The 19058-nt window shown below is 58.6% G+C and overlaps 4 protein-coding genes across 11 annotated transcripts; 2 read left to right on the top strand and 2 right to left on the bottom strand.

Moving 5' to 3' along the window:
* Positions 1-305: 305 nt before the first annotated feature.
* Positions 306-5405, top strand: NR1I3 (nuclear receptor subfamily 1 group I member 3). 2 transcript variants are annotated; one of them, XR_015245941.1, is made up of 9 exons: positions 306-484; positions 882-1021; positions 1445-1575; positions 2602-2771; positions 2984-3123; positions 3631-3776; positions 3873-3989; positions 4165-4266; positions 5164-5405. XR_015245941.1 is itself a non-coding variant. In XM_025915102.2 (9 exons), exons 2-9 carry the CDS (start codon positions 915-917, stop codon positions 5291-5293), a joined length of 1047 nt encoding a protein of 348 aa, XP_025770887.2. In that variant the 5' UTR covers positions 306-484; positions 882-914; the 3' UTR covers positions 5294-5405. The 2 variants fall into 2 exon arrangements, 1 of the variants encoding a protein (XP_025770887.2); XM_025915102.2 differs by having other exon boundaries at positions 4161-4266.
* TOMM40L (translocase of outer mitochondrial membrane 40 like) lies at positions 4340-9320 on the bottom strand. 5 transcript variants are annotated; one of them, XR_015245942.1, is made up of 11 exons: positions 9161-9318; positions 8692-8942; positions 8334-8401; positions 7956-8048; positions 7575-7676; positions 7326-7431; positions 7023-7145; positions 6830-6906; positions 6516-6618; positions 5117-6153; positions 4340-4938 (listed from the first exon to the last, which is right to left on the bottom strand). XR_015245942.1 is itself a non-coding variant. In XM_086693604.1 (11 exons), the coding sequence occupies exons 2-11, from the start codon at positions 8804-8806 to the stop codon at positions 4857-4859; spliced, it is 975 nt and encodes a 324-aa protein (XP_086549730.1). In that variant the 5' UTR covers positions 8807-8842; positions 9161-9320; the 3' UTR covers positions 4340-4856. The 5 variants fall into 5 exon arrangements, 4 of the variants coding, with proteins under 4 accessions (XP_086549730.1, XP_086549729.1, XP_086549732.1 ...); XM_086693604.1 differs by having other exon boundaries at positions 6048-6153; positions 8692-8842; positions 9161-9320; XM_086693603.1 differs by having other exon boundaries at positions 6048-6153; positions 9161-9319.
* A 2080-nt stretch (positions 9321-11400) lies between these two features.
* On the top strand, positions 11401-13188 carry APOA2 (apolipoprotein A2). 2 transcript variants are annotated; one of them, XM_086693607.1, is made up of 4 exons: positions 11401-11479; positions 11651-11726; positions 11959-12091; positions 12956-13188. In XM_086693607.1, the coding sequence occupies exons 2-4, from the start codon at positions 11675-11677 to the stop codon at positions 13071-13073; spliced, it is 303 nt and encodes a 100-aa protein (XP_086549733.1). In that variant the 5' UTR covers positions 11401-11479; positions 11651-11674; the 3' UTR covers positions 13074-13188. The 2 variants fall into 2 exon arrangements, with proteins under 2 accessions (XP_086549733.1, XP_086549734.1); XM_086693608.1 differs by having other exon boundaries at positions 11433-11484.
* Positions 13189-15019: 1831 nt separating this feature from the next.
* Positions 15020-18978, bottom strand: FCER1G (Fc epsilon receptor Ig). 2 transcript variants are annotated; one of them, XM_086693609.1, is made up of 5 exons: positions 18820-18978; positions 16167-16258; positions 15959-15994; positions 15545-15565; positions 15020-15408 (listed from the first exon to the last, which is right to left on the bottom strand). In XM_086693609.1, the coding sequence occupies exons 1-5, from the start codon at positions 18866-18868 to the stop codon at positions 15346-15348; spliced, it is 261 nt and encodes an 86-aa protein (XP_086549735.1). In that variant the 5' UTR covers positions 18869-18978; the 3' UTR covers positions 15020-15345. The 2 variants fall into 2 exon arrangements, with proteins under 2 accessions (XP_086549735.1, XP_086549737.1); XM_086693611.1 differs by lacking the exon at positions 15545-15565 and having other exon boundaries at positions 15020-15420; positions 15950-15994.
* Between the last annotated feature and the right edge of the window lie 80 nt (positions 18979-19058).

The raw sequence follows: 19058 nt of genomic DNA, 5'->3' as shown, positions 1-19058 counted from the left end.
CATTTTGGGAGCCTTGTGCCACCGTTACGCCTACTCCTTTCCCGTCGTCACACTGCCCGTGAAAAAGTGTGCCATCTCTCCCTCTCCCTTCCCAGTTTGTCCAAGATCCACGTTCAGGGGCGGCTTACAGATCTAGCCTGAAGCTAGCTAGTAAGGAAGATCTCCACGGGTCTGATGAGAAGCAGCTTCCAGCGAGTCGTGAGGGTCCCCACCCCCACCAGCGTCCCGCCCCATGTGCCAGCAACCTGCACCCTGGGCATGCTGGGAAAACCTCCCACCCAGGCCTTTGCCCTGGGTCCAGAGTCTGCGCCCTATCTAGGTTGTCGCTGGGACCCACTGGAGGCCACCCACAACAGAAGTGCCTTGTTTTCCAGGCGTGGAGGGCCATACTCCCTAACTCCAAACACTGGCAGTGTGGGAGTTTGGGGAGAGGTGTCCCACACCAGATGCTGAGCCCTGCAGGTGACTGGCCCAAGAGTGGCAGGTAGGACATCTTTGGGGGGGGGGGCAGAGTCTAAAAGCAATAAAGTACAGGGGCGCCGGGCGGGGGGGGCGGGGGGCTCAGTCGGCCAACTTCAGCTCAGGTCACGATCTCCCGGTTTGTGAGTTCGAGCCCCGCGTCGGGCTCTGCGCCGACAGCTCGGAGCCTGGAGCCCGCTTCGGATTCTGGGTCTCCGTCTCTCTCTGCCCCCTCCCCCACTTGTGCTCTGTCTCTCTCTGTCTCTCAAAAATACGTAAATGTAAAATAAATACATAAAAGCAATAAAGTGCAGATAATGCAGAGGGTCAGATCCAGGGCGGGTTCGGGAAGGGGGTCTCTAAGAGGGGGAGAAGGGGATCAAGGGTACCAGGAGCTGACCGCTGACCCTTCCCACATTCAGGGGCCCGTGACGGCCACTCCAACGTCTGAAGCCATGGCCAGTGGGGAAGACGAGCCGAGGAACTGTGCGGTGTGCGGGGACCGAGCCACAGGCTACCACTTCCATGCCCTGACTTGTGAGGGCTGCAAGGGTTTCTTCAGGTGAGAGCCCCCCTCCCCGTAGAAACAACCTCCCAAACCGCCCGCCGGGCAGCCTTTAAGCCCCGGGACGTGCGCGAGCTTGTCCAGCTACAACCCCCCTGCATCCCAGAGCCCGACTACCCCGTGGCCAGCATGTTCTATCTTGCCAACCTCAACACTGAGCCAACAGGTGATACGATAACAGAGGGAAGGCCGAGGGTTTGTGCTATGGACACAACCCCTTAGTCGAGAGTGCTGATTCCGTGCCCTACGGAGATGCTTGTGTTGTACCCTACCCACGCCCCCCCCCCCAGGGACCCTTGGGCACAGCTCAGATTAGCCTACGTCACCGCAGATCCTTTTAGACGTCATCTCAGACCCTCACGTCGCCACCCGTTTCCTGCCATCCCCGCCCGCCCTCCCAAACGTCTCTGTCTCCCACAGACGAACCGTCACCAGAAGCACTGGTCTCACCTGCCCCTTTGCTGGACGCTGTGAGGTCAACAAGATCCAGAGACGTCACTGCCCAGCCTGCAGGTTGCAGAAGTGCCTGGATGCTGGCATGAAGAAGGACAGTGAGTTGGCCCCTCCCAACACGAGCATCCATGGACCAGGTCTCTCGGCCTTGCCCTTGGTCCCACAGCATGTACATCACACAAGAAGAGTAGAAACAAGTCCGACGATGTTACTATTCCGCCCAAAACCCCAGCGGCTCCTCGTCCGCCTTACGGTCCGTGATCCCGCCTTACGTCCGCCTTGCAGTCCCCTCCACCAGGAATCTGCTTGCCCCAGATGTTCACGTGGCTTGACCATTCTCTTCTATGTTTCACATATAGTGCCTGTCACTCAGTAGGTACTTGATAACCGTTAATCACTTGGTGTCATTTCTCCGTGCCAGGTACCCAGGCTATGCTCCCCACAGATAGTCTCCCCGGGGCTCGCAGAAGTCAATGTGCCCCGGGTTCGCTCAGCTACAAAGCTACACCATCTGTATTTAATCTCTTCTGTCTGACTCCCAAGGCCTTGCTTTTTCCATGACATCACACGACTTTTCCATACGGAGCAGTGGAAAGGAAACCGTGGAAGTTAAAAAAAAAAAAAAAAAAATTCAAGCTCCGTCACTTAAGTGTTTGTGACCTTGGACCTGTCACTGGGGTGTCAGCCCGCTCATGTCTCTGAAAAACACGGATAATAACACCCGCCCTGTCTACCCAGAGGGTTACTGCATCCAGGGAGATTTAACCTCAGAACCCTCGAAATGAGAGCGCTATATGGAAACATACGGTGACGTTTTTTAGGCATCCAGGGCCCTCCCTCGTCAGTGTTGGCCCAGGAGCCAAACATCTCCCTTCACGACGACCCCCTTACCCTCCACCCTTCCTTTCTCCGCCGCGGGGCCCTTTTCTGCCGCAGGGCCTGGCAGGATAGAAAAGTGGCCAGGAATCCCCAGCGGCCCGGAGACTCGAGGATTTCAGCCAAGCCCTCCCGCCCCACATCCTTCACCCTGCTGGGTACCAGAGGGGTCCCGGACGTGGGGCTGGCAGAGACAGGTGCTCTGGGCTGGTCTCAGTGGCTCTGTCATCTGTGTTCCCCGGACACAGTGATCCTGTCGGCAGAGGCCTTGGCGCTGCGGCGAGCAAAGCAGGCCCAGCGGCGCGCGCAGCGAGCACCCAGTCAGCTGAGCGACAAGCAGAAAGAGCTGGTCCGGACTCTCCTGGGGGCCCACACCCGCCACGTGGGCACCATGTTTCACCAGTTTGTGCAGTTCAGGGTGAGCCTTGACAGGCTTCGGGCCGGAAGGTGACCACAAGGGTGCCCAAGGGGGGCTGACCTGAGGGAGGGGGCTGTGTTCCAGGCACCGATACGGAGGACGAGACTTCTCCAGAACCCCCGGTGTAGACAGACGCCTCAGCCCAGCGCCCTTCCAAGCCAGGGCCGGAGCGGCCGAAAGAGAGCCTCTCACTGAGGCTCTGATCTCTGCAGCCTCCCGCTCATCTGTTCGTCCGCCACCAGCATTTGCCCGTCTCGGTCCCCGTACCGCCTCTGCTGACGCACTTCGCAGAGATCAACACCTTCATGGTGCAGCAAATCATCAAGTTCACCAAGGATCTGCCCCTCTTCCGGTACATGACCTCCCCTTTACCCTTCAGGAAGAAAACACTCCAGGAAGTCATAATCCCCAGACGCACACCAAAGGGAAAAAAAAAAAAAAAAAGTCACCGACCCCCCTCACCCACCCTACATCCTGTCCGAGCACCAGGTCCCAGGTCGTGAATCCCCAGCTTTGTTTTTAAGTATCTCCCTCAGGGGGCGCCTGGGTGGCGCAGTCGGTTGAGCGTCCGACTTCAGCCAGGTCACGATCTCGCGGTCCGTGAGTTCGAGCCCCGCGTCGGGCTCTGGGCTGATGGCTCGGAGCCTGGAGCCTGTTTCCGATTCTGTGTCTCCCTCTCTCTGTACCCCTCCCCCGTTCATGCTCTGTCTCTCTCTGTCCCAAAAATAAAATAAACGTTGAAAAAAAAAAAAATTTAAGTATCTCCCTCAGAACCGGGGGGGGGGGGGGGGGGGGGCTCCTCTCCCTGTCTGAAGTTCAGGGTGGAGCCTGAGGTGCTCTCCTCCCCTGCTCCCCACAGGTCCCTGCCCATGGAGGACCAGATCTCCCTTCTCAAGGGAGCGGCTGTAGAGATCTGCCATATCGCCCTCAACACCACCTTCTGCCTCCAAACACAAAACTTCCTCTGTGGGCCACTCCACTACGCGATAGAGGACGGAGCCCACGGTGAGACGGCGCTAGAACCGCAGAGGGCACGTGCCCTTCGAGGTGTGGTGTGCGGCCAGGTGACCCGACGGATCCTAAGCCTGGCGTCTCCCACAGTGGGCTTCCAGGAACAGTTTTTAGAGCTGCTCTTCCGCTTCCACGGGACCCTGAGACGACTCCAGCTCCAGGAGCCCGAGTATGTGCTCATGGCCGCCATGGCCCTCTTCTCTCCCGGTGAGCGTCCCCAAAGCCCAGAGGGGCGCCTCCGCCTCTGCCCCCACTCCCAGCCCCGTTAACCCACCCACGACCGGGGCTCTGTCTTCAAACCCAGCCTGGGCCCGCTCCGCATGGCAGGCCCGCGCCCGACCCCACCCCTCCTTCCCCGCCACCCCCACCTCCTTCCAGACAGGCCTGGGGTTACCCGGAGGGAACAGATTGATCATCTGCAAGAGGTGACGGCACTGACCCTGCAGAGCTACATCGAAGGCCAGCAGCCAAGGCCTGGGAGTCGGTACGGGGGGCCCCGGGGGGGTGGGGGGGGCTGGAGGCTACGCCAGGGCACGAAGGCGAGGGAAACGCTGAGCTCAGGGGGAATGCTTTTACTGTCCCTTCCTCGGGGAAACCGGGTCCCTCGGGGGCTCGAGTCCTTCCCTCGTGCCTCGTGTAGTTCTGGCATCCAAAGTGCCCCTACGGGCGTTTCACCTGATTTTTTCCAGATTTTTTTTTTTTATTATTATTCGGTAGAGATGCAAAGTAGGAGCTGGCAGGCTCTGTATAACAGCATTCCTGAGATTGATGACATCCGCTGTCTCACCCGTCCACTCTCCAGGCTCAAGCAGCCGGCCAAGTCTCTCGTTCGCTCTCTTTCCTTGGCCCTTCCCCTTCTCTCCGTTGGGCCCATTAATGTTTCATTCATTCCCCCTTGAAGTCAGGGTCGTTCAGTTTCATGGCCCAGGCCGGTGCCCTGGCCCAAAAGTCCGTGATCTACTCAGGCTCTGAGGGACACTCCCCTTGTTCTCGGCTGTTCCTCAATGAGCCGGTTTGGCCAGGAGAGGGATGCTGCTTTACACCACAGGACGCACCCACCTTCTAGAACCTGCTCTAGAAGACCCGATCCACAGACTCCACACAGGTGACGTCCTGGCCACATCTGGGGCTTTCTTCACACTTGGCCCTCAGACCTCTGGGTTCAAGAAATACGGCATGGTGAGAGAGGAAAGTGTCAGAGGACCCCCTCGGGGACCTTTTGGAATTCTGGATAAACTTGTCCTACCAGAGCGTGATTTTCTCTAGGGGTCAGACCTAGCTTCGCCGAGGGACAGTTCAGGGGCTCAGGACGTCAGGGCAAGACTCTCAGCTACCTTATTTTCCTCCTCTTTCCCTGGTGACCCCACCGCTTCCTCCAAAGGTTTCTGTATGCGAAGCTGCTGGGCCTGTTGGCCGAGCTCCGGAGCATTAACAACGCCTTTGGCTACCAAATCCGGCACATCCGGGGGCTGGCCGCCATGATGCCACTGCTCCAGGAGATCTGCAGCTGAGGCCCCAGCCCATGTGGACACACGGGACTGGGGAAGGGGGAAATACTGGGGCCAGAGGTTGGGACCCGTAGAAAGGGAGCCCAGTGGTTGCAATGAAAGACCAAAGCGATAACTGCCTCTTCATGCAGTCTTGGGGGCCGTGGGGGATGACCACGGGGACAGAGTTGTTCTCCGGAAGCACAGAAAATGAGGAAGGAGGGAGCCTCGGGGCGAAGAGGTAAAGAAGCGCCTTCCGGGAAGTGGGGGGGGGGCCCACTTTCCCAGGGCAGAGATTTAGCCCTTCAGCCCTCGGGAGACTCTGGGATGGAAAACAGGACGGGGAGTTGATCCCATGCAGACTTTTCTGCTCTGAAGAGGAAGACGCTGGGAGCTTTAATCGACAGGGAGATGTAGAAGGGGGCGGGGGGGGGGAGTGAGGGGAGAGAAGTCAGCCAGACAGACCCCCTAATCCTTCTCCCTCGGTCCAGAGCCACAAGAGCACGGGAAGAGGACGCCGGGGGGGGGGGGGGGGTGGCAGAGGTCGGAGCCTCACGACAGCCCCTCGGCAGCCGCCCCTGCGGCAGCCCCAGTTCTGAGGAGGGCACGGCCCTGTCCCCCACTCTGCTCCTGGGACCTAGAGGTCACCCAGCAGGGTGGGCTCTGGAGAGGGGCCTAGTCTCTGGCCCTCGGGCACCTGACTCGGAGGCTCCAGCTTCAGCGGGTGCCGGCTCTGGGACAACCTCAGCCCACAGTGATGCTGAACCCACAATGGAACCTGTTGCGCCAGTGGTTGAGGAAGGCTCCGAGGGCTAGGGTGACAGGCAAGGGGGGCATCTTCTTCTCCAGCACGGCACCCACACACCAGTTACTGTCCACCAAGCCTGTGGGGGAACGGAATGTAGACCGGGTTAGGTATTTATTTTTTTAATTTTTCTTAATGTTTATTTCTCTGGTGGGGGGGCAGGGCGAGAGAGAGAGAGGGAGACACAGAATCCGAAGCGGGCTCCAGGCCCTGAGCTGACAGCCCAGAGCCCGACGCGGGGCTCGAACTCAAGAACCCCGAGATCATGACCTGAGCCGAAGTCGGATGCCTGACCGACTGAGCCCCCCCCCGACCCCCAAGTGCCCCTGGACCGGGTTATTTAACAGGGTTGCAGAAAGGGGTCAGAAGTAAGGCGGACCTTCCCTCCCTCGGTCCCCCCAAGCCCTCGGCACCTGCGAATGCCGTCCGAATGACCCTCACCTCTAAACATCATGTTGGCCTGGGGCAGAGTCAGGTGGTAACCAAAGGAGAAGGTTGTGTCTTGTAGCCTCGTGTTTGCCTCAAACTCCACCCCGACCTGAACCTGAGAAGCAGGGCAAGGGTGGGAGAAGGATCTGTCTCAGTGAGGCCTCGAGGAGCCCTGACGGGGGACCCGCGGGATGAAGGCAGGCGGGGGGCAACGTCTGTGCCGTGTGGGTAGGAAGAACAGTAGGCCAGCAGGGCCCGTGGCCGTCTGGAGGGGTCAGAGTTCACGACTGACTTGCGGGGGCGGAAGATGGCGTCGGTAATCTCACCTGTTCGTTGGCCCTGTGGTAATAACTTGCATGGGCCCCACCTGATCCCACATTCAACGTGGCCACCCAGTGCAGGGCTGTCGAAACCAAAGGGGAGGAGACGAGGGGCGTTACTGTAGCAGGACACGGGCCGGGAGCCCTCGCCAAGGCCGGCATTTCCCCTCCCCATCGCTGCTCCCCCCTCACCCCATACCCGAGTACTTCCCAGCCAGGGTCAAGATGGCCCCCTCTTCGCCTGGCCGCCGGTGATAAACTAACTCTCCTCCCAGCACCAGCCGATGGGTGAGGCTCTGCAGGAAGTGAGCGACCATGATCACTGCGGGGTAGTGGAGACACATGGCATCGGTCACAGGGACAACGTCCGGGCCTGCTCCGCCGCCCCCGGCCCACCCAAGAACTTTCCAGTAACCGGTCTGCACAGACGACGACGACGAGGCCTAGCCAACGTTAGCAAGTGATCAGCCAAGATCAAAAGAACCCTGTCCCAATTCCTCACCCGACTCCCCAATCAGGTCAGGATTCCCCAGGGTCAGAGTAGCTGTGTAATCATCTCCTCGATACTCGCCATCGAACTGCCACGTCAGGAACTTGGCCTGCTGCGTCTGCAGCGGGGAGAGAAAGGAGTGAAGCCTTCCTCCCCCTTTGCGGTCACCGGGGCCTCCGCTCCTCTCGCTGGAGCCCCCAGAGCAGGACACCCGTGGAGGAGGACAGGCTTCAGCGGATAGAGGTCGGGACCATGGGTCACCTGGAAGACAGCCTTGGCTCGGAGCCGCTCTGCCAGGAGGAGCAGGACCTGGGCGTTGAGGCTGCCGCTGCTGTCCATATCCCCTACCACGGTGGGGAACACCTGTTGGAGAGGGTCCCCAGTAAGACCCAGCTGGTGGGGGGCACCCCTCCGCCTCCATCCAACTCGCTAGGATTTCTTTACCAGTACCCAGCGCCCCCTGGTGGAGCCACAGAGATAGACTTCTTCTCCTCCACCTTTCCCCTCTCTCCCCTTCAGAGGAAACACAGAGAAGCAGGTGCCCTGTACACTCTTCCCCATAACACACACATTTCCTCCTCCTCTAGGCCCGAGTCCCGGCTGGGCTTTCAGGGAGATGACCCCGGCGTGAGGAGTCCTCACCTCTGTGGGGCTAAGTTGCCAGTCCCCCGCGTAGGCCGCGTGGAGGTGATAGCCTGGCAAGCCCAGAGCACTCATATGCACGGTGTGAGCCACCTGAGGAAAGAGAAGTCACTGGAGGAAAGCGTTCCTGCCGATTTCAACCCCCTCCCCGCCAGCTGCTCCCCAGCCAGATGGCCTTTTAAGAATCCCAAAGATTCCACATAGCCAACACCAGACAAAAAGCAACAAGTCCCACAGGCAAGGGAAGCAGGGAGAGCCCCACATCCTCCCTCATTTGTCCCACAGAGCCTGCTTAAGGCTTGAGTACAAAGGCAAGGAGGAGAGGATCCAGGGATAGGCGGGGAGGGATAGTGAGGAGGGCCAGAGAAGTGGGAGCACCTGGAAATGGCTGCTCAGAACCTTGTTGACAACGAGCTTCACTCCCTCCATCTGTGCTGGGAACACATCTGAAGGGGGTGGAGGGGAGGGGAAGGGGAGGAATAAGCACAGACAAGGCACCCCTACCCCCAGAGGTAAGTCTCCTCTTCCAATCCCATAGAAAGCACTTTGGAGGATCTGACCTCCTTTCGAGTCCTATCACGAAATGCTCCACTCCATTCAGGCACGGGATCCTCCCAGGGGCTGGATGCCCCGGCTGTGATCTCCCTTTCCTGCTCCCATCACTGGACACCCAGCATTCAGGACCCTCCCCTGCTCTGCCCCTTCAACTTGAGACACCCACATGCCAAGTTCTCACCTTTGCATAGCCGGTGCAGCTCATCGAAGCTCCCAGGGTTGGGCAGAGGTTCCTCTCGCCGGGGGCTCCGGCGGGGCAAAGCCCCCATCGGTGCCAGGCCCAGTGTGTTCCCCATTTCAGTCCAGAGGACAGGGGAGGGGCCGGGGTTAGCCTGAGAAAGGACGCTATTGCTCCCTCTACCCCCCACGGGCCCCACCCCCCATCATCCGACTCCCCAGTCCCAGAAACTTCCACATGGTCCGACGCTACACCTGGAACAGGAAGAGTGGGGAGAGGGCACCGGTGGGGAGACTGAACCCCAGACACCCCCACACTCCCGTCCCATCTTCGATCCTTCACCCCCACCTGTCACCCCCTCCCCTCCCCCATTCTCTAACCCTAGCTCCCACACAGACCTCACCCAGCTTCCCAGTCTGCTCTCCATTCCTAGGCCCCAAGGCGAGGCTTGCAATGAAGCAGTAGCTCTTACCGTCTCAGACTATCCTGCTGCCTCCTTTCCCCCGGCACACCCCGGTCATCTTGATGGGGGCAGCCATCTTGAGTGATGGCAGAACTGCGGCTTCACGCTGCATTCCCAGCGTGGTCATCCACGCCATCTTGGAATCGGGCAAAAAAAAGACATCAAAGATCTGACCGACCCTCCCTTGATTGGGCCCCGCCCAATCGATAAAAAAAAAAAAAAAAAAAAAGCTGCCTCCCTCTCCCCGCGGCCAATGGGAGAGGAGGAAGCGAAGGAGTGGCAGACGCAGGTCCAGGGAGCTCCAACCCAGGCACTGCAGAGGCGGGCGGGACTTGATTGGTAGCTCCTTAGACTTACTCAAGTGGATGGCCTTAGATCGCCCGGCGTCTACAAGGTCGGGGGGAGAAAAGCTGTGAGCGTACAAGACACTAGAGGGAGCATCTTGGAACTTGGGCCACTTTCACCCTACGGCCTGGAGACCCGTTTTGTGAAGGGCGGCGGACGGAATGATTGTGAGGACTTCATTCGGACCCTGGTTCCTATGGCTCCTGGGTGCCCCCACCTCGAACCCCTAGGGACTCCTGAAAACCCTCCCCAGTACAGCACAGTACACAGTGCACCTCCAGATGAGTATTGCTCGCGAGTACTGCTCTCCCTAGAACATGGCCCCACACCTGGAGGTCTACACCTCCCCAAGTTCACCTTCTAGTTCTCTTGGCGGAAGGGAAATGGGTGGGGGTTGCGGTGGAAGGAGCAGGGGCTGCAGCCTTCGTACTAACGAAACCATTTCCTGAGTTAGGCGTCCGACTCGGGCTCAGGTCATGATCCCACGGTCGGTGAGTTGGAGCCCCCGCGTCGGGCTCTGTGCTGATGTCTCGGAGCCTGGAGCCTGCTTCGGATTCTGTGTCTCCCTCTCTCTCCGCCCCTCCCCCGCTCACGCTCTGTCTGTCTCTCTCTCAAAAAACAAATAAAACATTTAAAAAAAAAAAAAAAAAACTATTCCCTAAAACAGCTGCCCCTTATGGGTTAATCCCCCCCATCCCCCCCACCCCCGTGGCCCAGGTGTTGTTGGCAGATAAAATCTGTTGGTCCCCAAATGAACTCCACTCCACAGCCAGGGACAGTCCATGGAGGGCTCTTCAAGTACTAGGCATTCCACAGAGGAATAATTGAAGATGAAGTAAGAATTTGGGGCCCTCGGTCACTTCCCCCACTAGCCCTCACCTCTCCGACCCCTTCTCTCCTCCCTCACAATCAGAGCTGGCACGGGGGCTGGGGCCTTGGTCAGAGGGATGCGGTGGCCCCTGCTGACTCACATTGGCTGACCACCACTTGAGAATGACCAGGGAACTTCGACCTTTATCCTTGGTAGAGGACTCTCGTTCACTTCCTTTCTTGCCAGGGCCCGCCGTTTGGGAAGGAGAAGGCAGAGGCTACTTTCTGAATTTGTTTTATTGGGGGTGGGGTGTCCTCATTTATCAGCACTCGGGAGGGTCATTCTGTGTTTTCTCCCTTCTTGTCACACATTAACTGAACACTGGAGAGATGCGATCATACCTGCCCTTTGGCCCGTCACAGGACTCTCCTAATCCTCGTTCCCCTCACCCCATCCCCTGATTTCTACTCCTTTCTCCTTTCTTCTGTTCCCAATTCTGGTCTGCCAAGTTACAGTGAAGGGGATGATTCTGGGGAGAGAAAAATCTACCCACAATGGGACAAAGTTACCAACAGCTGCTGCGGGCTTCATATGTCAGGGCTTCCCAGGGGAGACTAGGAACCCTTCCTGCAGCATTCATTTTTTAAAAACATTTTTGTAATGTTGATTTTTGAGAGAGAGCACGAGGGAAGGAGGGCCAGAGAGAGAGGGACACGCAGAATCCTAAGCAGGCTCCAGGCTCCGAGCTGTCAGCACAGAGCCCGACGCGGGGGTGGGCGTCGGGACCACAAGCGGCGAGATCATGACCCGAGCTGGAGTCAGACGCCCAACCAACTGAGCCACCCAGGGGCCCCCCTGCAGTATTCAAATCCGAGGGCTGCCAGCCCCAGACCCCAAAAGAGTGAATGTTGAATAAGCCTGGAGTGTATCCCCTTGGACTCCACTAAGGCCTGCCTCCCCATGCCCCGCCCCCCCTCACCATGAGTCCCCCACGTGCTTGTCCTCTCCTCCCCCATTTCTCTGACTTGTTTACTCCAACATGGCCCCTGCCCCATCGGGTCCTTCCACAGTCCTTATCACCTGACAGGGGGCGTGGGGAAGCAGCCATATATATATAGCCCCTGTCTCCCCAGTCAGCAGGAACAGACAACGAGGACACACACACTGACCCGGTAGGGTAAGGGAGCAAGCGGTGTGGTCGGGATCCAAAGGCCAGGTTTTAATTGTGGGAAGGGAGGGAACCCGGTCGGAGTGGGTACTTAAGTAGCCATCTCCGGGGAGGGGCTGAAACTGAATGAAGCTCGTTCCGCTTCAGCCCCTCCCCTACCCCCACCTGTTTCCAGGCCACCTTCCCCACCGTCACCACCATGAAGCTGCTGGCAATGGCTGTGCTACTCCTCACCATCTGTAGCCTTGAAGGTGGGTGTGGTACAGAGAGGGGTCCCAAAGAAGGAGAAGGTGCTGGGGGTCGTAGCTACCCATCTGGCTGCGCTCCTATGCCCGCTCTAGCCACCAGAGAGCTCAAAAGATAGATCGTTCCCCCTCTAAAGCTCCTGGAGCTGGGTACCTGTTTGGGGAGGGGCCTGAGAGCTCCTTGATGGGTATCCAGCTAAGAAGGTATGTGCGCGTGCGTGTGTTTCCGTGCGTGCAGGGGCTTTGGTGAGGAGACAGGCGGAGGAGCTGAGTCTACAGAGACTGGTCTCTCAGTACTTCCAGACGGTGACTGACTACGGCAAGGACCTGGTGGAGAAGGCCAAGGGCCCAGAGCTTCAGGCCCAGGCAAAGTAAGTTTCAGTGAAAAAGGTTCAGGGGACACCTGGCCGACTCAGGAGAGAGCATGCAAGTCTTGGTCCCTGGATTGTGAGTTCAGGCCCCACATTGGGTGTAGAGATTGCTTAAAAATAAAATCTTTAAAAAAAAAAAAAAAAGAAAGAAGGAAAGGAAGGAAAAGGAAGGAAAAGGAAGGAAGGAAGGAAGGAAGGAAGGAAGGAAGGAAGAAAGAAAGAAAGAAAGAAAGAAAGAAAGAAAGAAAGAAAGAAAGAAAGAAAGAAAGAAAAGAAAAAAGGCGGGGGAGGGGGTGGTGGTGGTCAGGAACCAGGGAGCTATAGAGAGAAAGAAGGGAAGATGAAAGGTTGCTCAGAAGACTGAGCTCAAGGGTGGGGGTTAGGGAGGATTAATTCTTTGTTTTGTTTACTGTTTATTTATTTTTGAGAGAGAGACAGAGTGCGAGCAGGGGAGGAGCAGAGAGAGAGGGAGACACGGAATCCGAAGCAGGCTCCAGGCTGTGACCTGTCAGCACAGAGTCCAACGTGGGGCTCAAACTCACGACCTGTGAAATCATGACCCGAGCCAAAGTCAGATGCTTAACCAACTGAGCCACCCAGGCGCCCCAGGGAGGATGGGGTTTAAGTGGGACGGAAAGATTCCTTCACCACCGCATAGGTCCCGTGGACCTCTTGGACAGGCTTTGAATTTCAATTTCTAGGGTCTGTTCCTCTGCCCAGGGGAGGGCTTGTCTCTCCTCCTCCGAGTGTGGTGGTCATGACAGGATGGACCAGGCACTAAAGTCTGGGGAGCTGGGTCTCATCTCCCACCACCCACAAGGCCCCTGGTCTCTCACACTGACCGCTAATCCTCTGAATACACAGGGCTTACTTCGAGAAGACCCAGGAGCAGTTAACTCCCCTGGTCAAGAAGGCTGGAACTGACCTGATTAACTTCTTGAACAACTTCATGGACCTGAAAACACAGCCTGCCACCCAGTGAGGTGTCCAGACCACTGTCCTCCACCCCCAGCTGGGCCCCGGAACTCCCACTGGCCAGGCCTAGAGCCCTCTCCCAACCCGCCCCTTATTTTCTACAATAAATATTGAAGGGGTCAGGTGCGAGCCTGGTGCTTTGGGAGATCGGGAATCAGTGAGGGGAGAACAGAGAGATGGGCTCCCACTGGGAGAGGGGTTCGGTGAGAGGAGAGGAGGGCTGAAGAGACAAAAGAGGGAGACAAAGGGCGGGGCGGGCGGGGGGGGTGGGGGGGGCTCTGTCTGGGATTCTTCTGCCCACAAGCCTGGGAACTGCTTTGCAGCAGACAGAAGAGCCTCTGCGTTGCACAAGGGACGGTGAAAGGCAGGCAAGATTCACAAACTGAGTCCCTAGACTCCTGGCCGTCACAGGAAAAGAGGGCACTTGCCCTCCTACCCTGCCCCCGCCAGAACTTCCTCTTGACCATTCTATGAAGAGGAGACAGCTCCCCAAAAATGAACCCAAGACCCTCCCTTCCCTTCTCAGCCAGGGGAATACTCCTGCAGAAAATACCTGGATTCACTCCCCTGCCCCCCACCCCCCCAAAGTGCTCCAATCCTTCTGCTGAAAATCTCTCACCTAGACCCCCTGTCTGGGGAACAGCCCTTCCAAACCCCTCCCCCACTGTTACCCGGGTGCTGTTCACAGTTGGCCAGAACTGAAACTAGCAGACAGGATAGCCAGCTAAGGTCTCCTGGATTAAATCAAAATGGGGTGGAAATCAGGCCGGGCCGACGGGGGACACTCACACACCAGAATGCAGGGCCACGAAAAGTAGGCACGTTCCAATAAAAGTTCGCTCCCACTTTGCGTGTAAAAGTTACCTCCCGGCCGTGGCTCACTTCTCGCATCTCCTCTGAGATCACGGTTTCCCCAGACGCCCGCGCTGGTCTTTTCTCACGGGGGAAGATGTGTGGGGACAAAGAGGTCTCAGTGTGTCACTTGCTGGATGACCTCGGACAGGTTAATTACCTTCAAAGAGCCTGAACCCCCTCCCCGCCCCCCCCCCCCCACCGGGTTACCGACCAGATCAAATACTACAAGCAAGCTGGGAAACACTCTCAACAGGGTGAGTCACTGCGTGGTGCACAGTCTTCCCCAACACGGGGAGTGCCAGGGGTAGTCCTACTCTGACAGGGCTTCCGGGTCACAGGTAGGAGTGGCAGCATCTGGGGGGACTCAGATACCACAGGAAATCCTGTCTTCCTGGCACAGCCACAAGCAGGACGGGGACTGACAAGGGTGAAGCCCCGGCCACCCACCTACGTGCTCGGAGGAGCTGCCCTCCCCCCATCTAGACCCAATTTGCTCCCCTTTGCTTCACCCACCCGCACCCCCGGCCCGGCCCTCTGAGGTCCCTCTTGCCCCAGACGCGCCGAAAACCCACTGTTCCCGTGAAACCTTCCAAGGCTCTGTCACACCATTATCCTGCATGTTGGGTTTTGGCTTTTCAGCCATGCCACTGCCCATGTATGTGTGCATTGCGGGTTGTCCTCACGCTGTTCCCTGAAGCCCACTCCGATCTGGGGGGAGGGGGGCGGCGGGGGGAGGGTTGGACAGCCAGGCTTCTCCACGACCCGACCTTGGTTCAGTTGCCAGACACGGAAAGCGGGTGCGGGCGTCGTTTCTTGGGTTCCAATGTTTCTAAATGGGCCCAGACTCCCAACACTTCACTCCCTGTTCTAGCTCCGTGCCAGAGAACCTGGGGCCGGGGGTCTCATTCCTGCCCACCCCCTGGCCTCGGCCCCAGCCGCCACAGTCAGCTTTCGTCCCTTTGACCAGGCAAGGGTCAGCCTGATGTCTGTTGGATTGTGAGCTCTGTAAGGTCAGGGGCTGTTTACTTAAAAATGGTATCTTCAGAACCCAGCCTAGTGCCCAGTGGAGGCTGAATAAATACGTGGTAAATGAACGAATAGGGTCCAGTCTGTGGCAGCTTTATTGGTGGTCCTCTCTTGTCATTGTCGAGTGGGGGTTGGAGACGGGAAAGAGAAGGGGGAGGAAAGGAGGGGAGGCGAAAATATAAACGTTCATGACTAGCATCTGAGCACAGGTCTTCGACGGGGAGGAAGAACCAGTGTGCACATTAACGGGGGGGGGGGGCGGGGGCGGAGGGGGGGCGGGCATAGCATCATTGCAGAGACGGGGTCAGCTGGCATTAACGGGAGGCATGTGTGACGCCGACCATGAGGGCTAGGAGAACAGGCGGGGAAGGATGCGGCCAAGGGCATCTGTCCTAAAGTTACTGGGGTGGTTTCTCATGCTTCAGGGTCTCATAAGTCTCCTGGTTCCGGGTGCTCAGGCCCTGGGATCGGAGGTCAGAGGATGGTCAGGGCTCCCACCCACCCCCACAGACCCCGTGTCTTCCAACAGTCACACAAAATCCCACCCTCTTCTGCCGACTTCCCGGGGCTGGGGTGGAGGGAGACAGGGTCACTCACCGTGTAAATGCCATCTGATTTCTGCGGAGGCAAAAGGGGCAAAGGCATTAGAGACCCGCCCCCTCCTTCAGGGTCCCGCGGCAGCGTCGTCCCCTCCCGGGGAGGTGGCAGGCCCCCGGGGCAGGAGGGTCCTCGCAGCGACACTCCAGGGCAGGAACTCCACGTGCCCACATGGCCACCAACGCACATAACACACCACATCCAACCCGCCCGTGCTCATGGTCACTCTCCACGTGACCCTCCCTTGTCACCCGCCGAATATTCCACTCGTGACTTGGCTAGGGATGGGGTGTGGGGGCGGGGGCTCTGAAGCTCGTGCCGGTCGGCACCCAAGACTCACGCCCTCCCGGAGGCCGCGGACCCCGAGGCCGAGAGGCCATCAAACCGACCCCCCACGCGTGGAAGGGTCCATACCTCATAGCTGGCTATCGCCGCCTTCCGCACCTGGATCTGGAGTGGGGGGGAAGGTAATCAGTAACGGCGGAGTTAGTGGCCCAACCCCGTCCCTCCTAACTTCGTGGGGAGCCCCTGTCACTCCTGCTCCTCAAAGCCCTGCTGCTCGGCCGGCCCTCCCATGCCTCTTGCCAGCCCTCTCCCCCCTCCGAGCCTCCCCCAGCCTTACCTTGAGTCGGCAGTAGAGCAGGGTGAGGACGATACCATACAAGAACAGGATGGCATCCAAGATATAGCAGAGCTGAGGCTCTCCCAGGGCGGCTGAGGGGATAGAGGGGGCCCGAGGGGTCGGGGCATCAGGGAAGATCTGGCGTCCAGGGGACAGAAGGGAAAGGGCTCCGGCAGGTAGGACAGGGCCTGGCGGGGAGGCTCCGAGGAGAGAGACACTGGAGCTTCCTCTCTGGATCCTATTCCTCTCGGCTTACCCTCTTCTCCCTCGCACTAGGGCAGGGCTAGGACAGGAAGCACGGAGGGCACCACTTCGATGGCGCCCTACAAGTAGGTGCTAAGAGCCGAGCCCCCTGGGTTCGTGCTGTCGGCTCCTCAGGCGCCACTGAGCACTTCACAGCCCTCAAGGGACTTATCTGAGTTCACTGGGCTGAGACCGAAACCTCAGCCCAGAGGGGCAGGGTGACGGACAGGCGGTGACAAATTTCACTGAAGAAACCACAGGAGTGTCTCTGCTGAGTCCTGTGACCTGTGGCTGAGGGCTGGACAGGAAGGATGTGAGCCGGGGAAGGGAGGGAAGGCAGCTATTGGTTATCCCTGAGCCCCAGCCTCATCACCCTCGGGCCCACCGCAAGACACATCGAAGTGGAAAAGCAGGTGTCTGCTCTCCTAGGCCTCACAGATCCCGATGGCTCTGCGCACGGCCGGGAGAGCCTCTCGGCCCAGCCTCGGCGGGATGACTGCAGGCTGGATTCCGCGTCCGAACACTCTGCCCTGTTACTCACTCACCCTGGGCCTCGGAGAGAGGAAGTTTTGTGCAATCAAAAAAAAAAAAAAAAAAAAAATCAAACAGCGGGGCGCCTGCGTGGCTCAGTCACTTAAGCCTCCGACTCTTGATTTCGGCTCAGGTCACAGTCTCGCGGTTGGGGAGTTTGAGCCCTGCAAGGGGCTCCGTGCTGGTGGTGGGGAACCTGCTTGGGTTTTTTTCTCTCTCTCAAAATAAATACAGAAACTTAAAACAAAAATCAAACAAGGGGGGGGTGCCTGGGTGGCTCGGTCAGTTAAGCGTCTGACTTCAGCTTGGGTCATGACCTCAAGCTTCACGGGTTCGCACCCGGTGTCGGGCTGTGCTGACCGCTCAGAGCCTGGAGCCCGCTTCGGATTCTGTGTCTCCCTCTCTCTGCCCCTCCCTTGCTCATGCTCTGTGTGTCTCCCTCTCTCAAAAATACATAATAAAAACTTAAAAGGAACAAATAGGGTCTGAGCACCAGCCCCCGTCTGCCCTCAGCCCCTATCTGAAGGGCTCGTGGGCACACGAGTGAGGTCAGTGGAGTAATTTCTATGCCCTGACGCGATTTCACGCAACACCACGTAAATCTCAAAACTACCCCGTGGGGGGGGGGGGGGCGGGGAGACATCGTGGTTGCCATTTTACGAATGAAGAAACTGAGGCTGGGAAGAGCTAAGTTAACTCCTGGAGGGCCAGAGGATGAAGGGAGAGAGCTGGAGCTCAACTCCAGGCTCTCTGCTGTCAGAGCTCATGCCCCTCCCTCTGCCTCAGTGCCCCTGCTCCGTTCTCGCCTCACGGCAGCATGCTGGCAGTCACGGAATCCCTCCCTCCCTCTGCTGCACAGGGGTGCTGCTGGACCCCCCCCAATCTTTCAACGTCCCATCTCCCTGACGTTTCACTCACCCCCTCCTCCCCAAGCCTCAGCGGCAACCCTCTTCAAAAACCATACACACGGGCGGCCCAAAGCGAGCGAGGGGTGGCGGATCAAGAAACTGAGTGACAAGGTCTGGGTGGCTCGGTCGGTTGAGTGTCCGACTTCGGCTCAGGTCAGGTTTGTGAGTTCGAGCCCCGCGTCGGGTTCTGTGCCGACAGCTCAGAGCCTGGAGCCTGTTTCAGATTCTGTGTCTCCTCTCTCTCTCTGCCCCTCCCTTGCTCACACTCTGTCTCTGTCTCTCAAAAATGAATAAACATTAAAGAAAGAAAGAAAAAGAGAGAGAGAAAGAAAGAGAAAGAAAGAAAGAGAAAGAACGAACGAACACTGAGTGACCGGAAACCTAAAGCTGCTGAGAACTCCCCACATCTGCCCCCATCTCTTGGCCGGTGCTCAGGCCTCCGGAGCCGGGCATCGCGTGCTGCCCACACTCATGGCGGCTGTTGGCAGAATGGTCTACGCCAGAGACCCATGGCCCACGGAGGCAGAACACGGGTCTATTTTGGTTGTCCTTGCCTCACTCCCAAGCCTAAGGATGGGCTCCTGCCTTCCTGAAGGGGCTCTGTCAGTATCGTTAACCAGCTAGAGATCACCTCCCGGCGGACCGGCCCAAAGACACCACACAGGAAATGCTGATCATGGGGAAGGGAGCTTCTCCCCAGACCGGCCCTACATCACACAACCATTCCCTGGCACGCTGAAGCCTTGCCCGCTATCGATCCTGAAGAAGTCCAGACCACAAGGGAGGGAACCAGGACTCTCACACCCCGATGGGGAGCAGACGGGACCAGCCTCAAGGTCTCGGTGTCCATCTGAGCCCCGTGCCCACCTGCCCGCCGCCAGCCCCCCTCTGCCCCTGCCTCGGCCCCCAGACGCGTGCCCTTGACTCCCAGCCCGGAGCCCGGCTCGCGGTCCCGCACCAAACCCGCTCACCTGCTTGCTCCACCGAAAGGAGGACGATCAAGAGCACAGCTGGAATCATCTTGGGCCGGAGCTGAAGCGCGGCGAGCCGGGGATCGGAGGCGCTGCCAGCACTGTGCAGCTGTGCTCAGCGAGTGGCTCCCTGACCACAGAGTTCCCCCCTTCCTGCCCCGCCTTCCCCCAGCTTCGGCCCCTTCCCTTTCCTGCATTAGAGCCTGGGCGGCTCCCGGAAGGGCCAACGGAGGGAGCTC

The sequence above is a fragment of the Puma concolor genome, chromosome E4 (assembly GCF_028749965.1).
Source record: "Puma concolor isolate L17-30 chromosome E4, mPumCon1.1.hap2, whole genome shotgun sequence".
NCBI lineage: Eukaryota > Metazoa > Chordata > Mammalia > Carnivora > Felidae > Puma > Puma concolor.
The sequence above is the reverse complement of the archived record's forward strand: the minus strand, read 5'-3'. Positions and strand labels throughout refer to the sequence as shown.